Source organism: Fukomys damarensis, unplaced genomic scaffold, assembly GCF_012274545.1.
Source record: "Fukomys damarensis isolate Sample0158 unplaced genomic scaffold, DMR_v1.0_HiC HiC_scaffold_4, whole genome shotgun sequence".
Lineage (NCBI taxonomy): Eukaryota > Metazoa > Chordata > Mammalia > Rodentia > Bathyergidae > Fukomys > Fukomys damarensis.
In genome coordinates, this window is record NW_022900916.1 from 61,607,907 (window position 1) to 61,611,006 (window position 3,100).

Genomic DNA, 3,100 nt, shown 5'->3' on the forward strand with positions numbered 1-3,100 from the left:
GTTCTCTCATGTTTGTGGAAAACGGGAAAAAAAAAAAAAAAAAAAAAAAAAAAAAAAAAAAACCCACAATGTGCACGACATCAATCACTAGTCCTTATATAAGAATTTGCTGTTACTATCTTTTGAAGTATGCAGCAAGAGAACATTTCCACTATTATTATAAGAGCAAGAGTCCTCTTTGACATAAGAATAGCAAAATATATTGTTTTTTCAAGTTTCTCATGTCCACCAAAAAGTTAAGGGTTGGATTTGATCCTTGCATTTAACTGAATGAAACAATATCCTCCCTCCTCAATTTATTTTAGCCTTTATTTTATTTCATTTGACCATAATGAATATATGCCTTTTTATAGCAAAGACCAACGTGACTACCTCTAGTGCTGTCTGACCTGGGTAAATTAGAAAATATAACTCTGTATATGTGATGATTGTATTACTCGGCCAACTATCTGCTCTGCTACTTCTTCTTAGAGCAGCATGCAACCCTCTATTTCCCTTGCCCTGAGGTGCCTCCAGGGCAGAAGCACACTTCCTTGTGGATGAAAGCCAGAGCTATCAGGGCTCTCTGTTTGTGAGGGAATCAGCAAAAGAGGCCAAACCTCAGACAGCAAAAACTACTGAGCCTGATCTAGATGAAGAATGACAAAGATACTGAAAGATTCAGAATTTCTATCAATGAGGACTAGGATAAGAGAGGTGATGAGAAATTTACACAGTGAGTTAGAGACTGGATGGAGTAGACAGGGATGTGGACGGAAAGGACACAGTAACTACCACCACCTATCTGAAAAGGGACCACATGGGAAGACCAGGAGAAAAAGTTTTCTAAAATGTACAAGGTTTACTCCTTTTTCTTTTAAAGGCAGAAGTGAGTCCAACCAACAGAATGAGAAAGAGTGATAGACTTTGATTAGCCATAGGAAAAATTTCTGCCATTCAATTCAGACTGACAGAATGAACAGTATTGCAAAATAATATGTTCTGAGTGACTATGAGTCATGAAACCAAAGCTTGATGGTCACAACATATTACAGCTGTCACTGAGAGAAAATCTTATTTTGTGAGAACTTAAACCAGATAACCTCGACCCTTCCAATTTTGATTATCTAAATTCTGGAATTATTCATGATACTGTTCGGACAGCTCCCTTGGATAAAATGATTTTCCCTGAAAATCATTAGCCACAAAATGGCCTTTCAGAGTCTGCCATTTTTGTGTGTCATAAAAATGCACACTTTTCTGTATTTTCTCCAAAGAAAATAAGACTAAAGTGTTTTGTACATTTTACCCTGTTCATTAATGAAATTCAGAAATAAATAAGCAGAGACCACTTCATTAGTTAAGATTAATGAAACAAAGCAATAGGTAACAACATCTTCATAAATAGAATATAGATTTTTATAGAAAAATCACTAAAATTCCTAGTTGACATAGATTACAATTAACGTGAGAAGATAACTCTAACTTACTAATTAAACCTTCAGACCTATTTGTGAAACATAAAAGTGAAAAGCACATAAAATGCTCAAATAATGACATTAAAATATCTACATCATCTTCAAAAATTTACGTTTAAAATAACATTTCTTCATGCTGCTTGCCTGCTGCACACAAGCATCAGTAAAGGCCTTCCTGGTAATAAGAATACTTCCTATGATCTGAACATCCAGTCTGTAAAACCTTTATCTCTAAAAAGACCACAGAAGGTTGTAAAGATGTCTGAAACGATGAAATACCAAAATGTAGTACAAATGTGAAACTAGTATTATCATCATCCTATACATACCTCTAATTCAATTAGAGAATTTTTATTACATTTCAATTAATTAGAAAAATCAGAAGATACAGAAGTTAATGAGTTAACTGAAAAAGTAAAACTGACATAAATATTTACTCCTACCAGTTGGAACATGTAAGATGAGATGCACTGATGTGGTAGTCTTAAATCTCTCACTTGTTGGGGCTAATAAAGTTATCATTCAATGAAAACATTAAACAAAAATCATTCGGTAATAAAAGCAGGCTAATTAAACTGCTATGGTTTTGTTTTTATTAAAAAGTTTAGTTACTTACCAACAAGTCTTATTACATTCAATGTTGTATTTGTTAAGATAGGTGCATTCACTTTATTTAAACTATAATCTGATTTCTTCCTGCTTTTAAGTGTTTCTCGAGAAACGCTTAATAATGGAGAAACAAAAGAGAAATGCAATTAGGATTGTCAAGTAATAAAACAGTAGTTGTTGAGCTTGGTATTTAACTTTACTGATTATTTATTGCAAATCTGACTATGTATGAGGAGAACTCCTACTACCGAGAAGAACAGAAATAAGCAAAGAAATAAAGTACTATAAATGTGCTCCTTTGATTCTAAGACATTATCAATAACAAAAAAGTTATATCATTTTAAAACAAAAGAGTTTTTAGGGAAATTATAGATTTAAATGCAAAAGCACCAAGATTCCTGATTTCAAAAACTTGTGAGAAACTTCCCTTGTTATCGTGCAAATGAAATATAAGGTATCCGGCAGAGTCTAGGGTTTAGGGGCAGAACTAGACTCAAAGGAAAAGTAGAAATTGTACGTAAGTGCAGAAAACAAGAGACAGCACATTACGTGATCGGAGAAAGAGCAAAGAGAGCACATTGCAAGGAATACAAGGGTTCGCTATGTGTCAGAACAGGTGGGCAGAGGGAAAAGCAACAGGAAAAGAAGTAAGCAAAGGCCACTGAAGCAATCAAATCTAAGGAGTATGAACTGTATGTTGAATGCAGCATTGAACCAATCAAAACTTTAACCAGGAAAATGGCACAAATCTGTAAGAAAAACTTTTAAATTTATGCCTAAGGGGACAAGACTGGAGATAACAAAAGTGAAGCTAAGAAGGATGATTTGGTCATCTGGCACAGATCATTTTGGCATGAAAATAGGATGGTCACTAAATCCTAATCAAGGAAAACATGTATATTCAAGAGTCATTTAGAAGTCAGGGTTGAAAGCAACTATTAACTGAGTAGCTTTAGTTAGTAATTAGCATTATTTAAACTTCTTAGGGGTATCTCACAGTGTTGGGAAGGCTGCTTTAACCCTACCAAATATAT

At 34.0% G+C, this 3,100-nt stretch overlaps 1 protein-coding gene across 1 annotated transcript in view; it reads right to left on the minus strand.

Annotated features, from left to right (window-relative positions):
- The window catches only part of Vps50 (VPS50 subunit of EARP/GARPII complex), a 135,259-nt gene that overhangs the window by 48,465 nt on the left and 83,694 nt on the right, over positions 1-3,100 (minus strand). Inside the window, exon 20 of the mRNA XM_010603453.3 lies at positions 2,074-2,180. Coding sequence (XP_010601755.1) covers positions 2,074-2,180 — 107 coding nt within the window. The remainder of the gene's footprint in view (positions 1-2,073; positions 2,181-3,100) is intronic.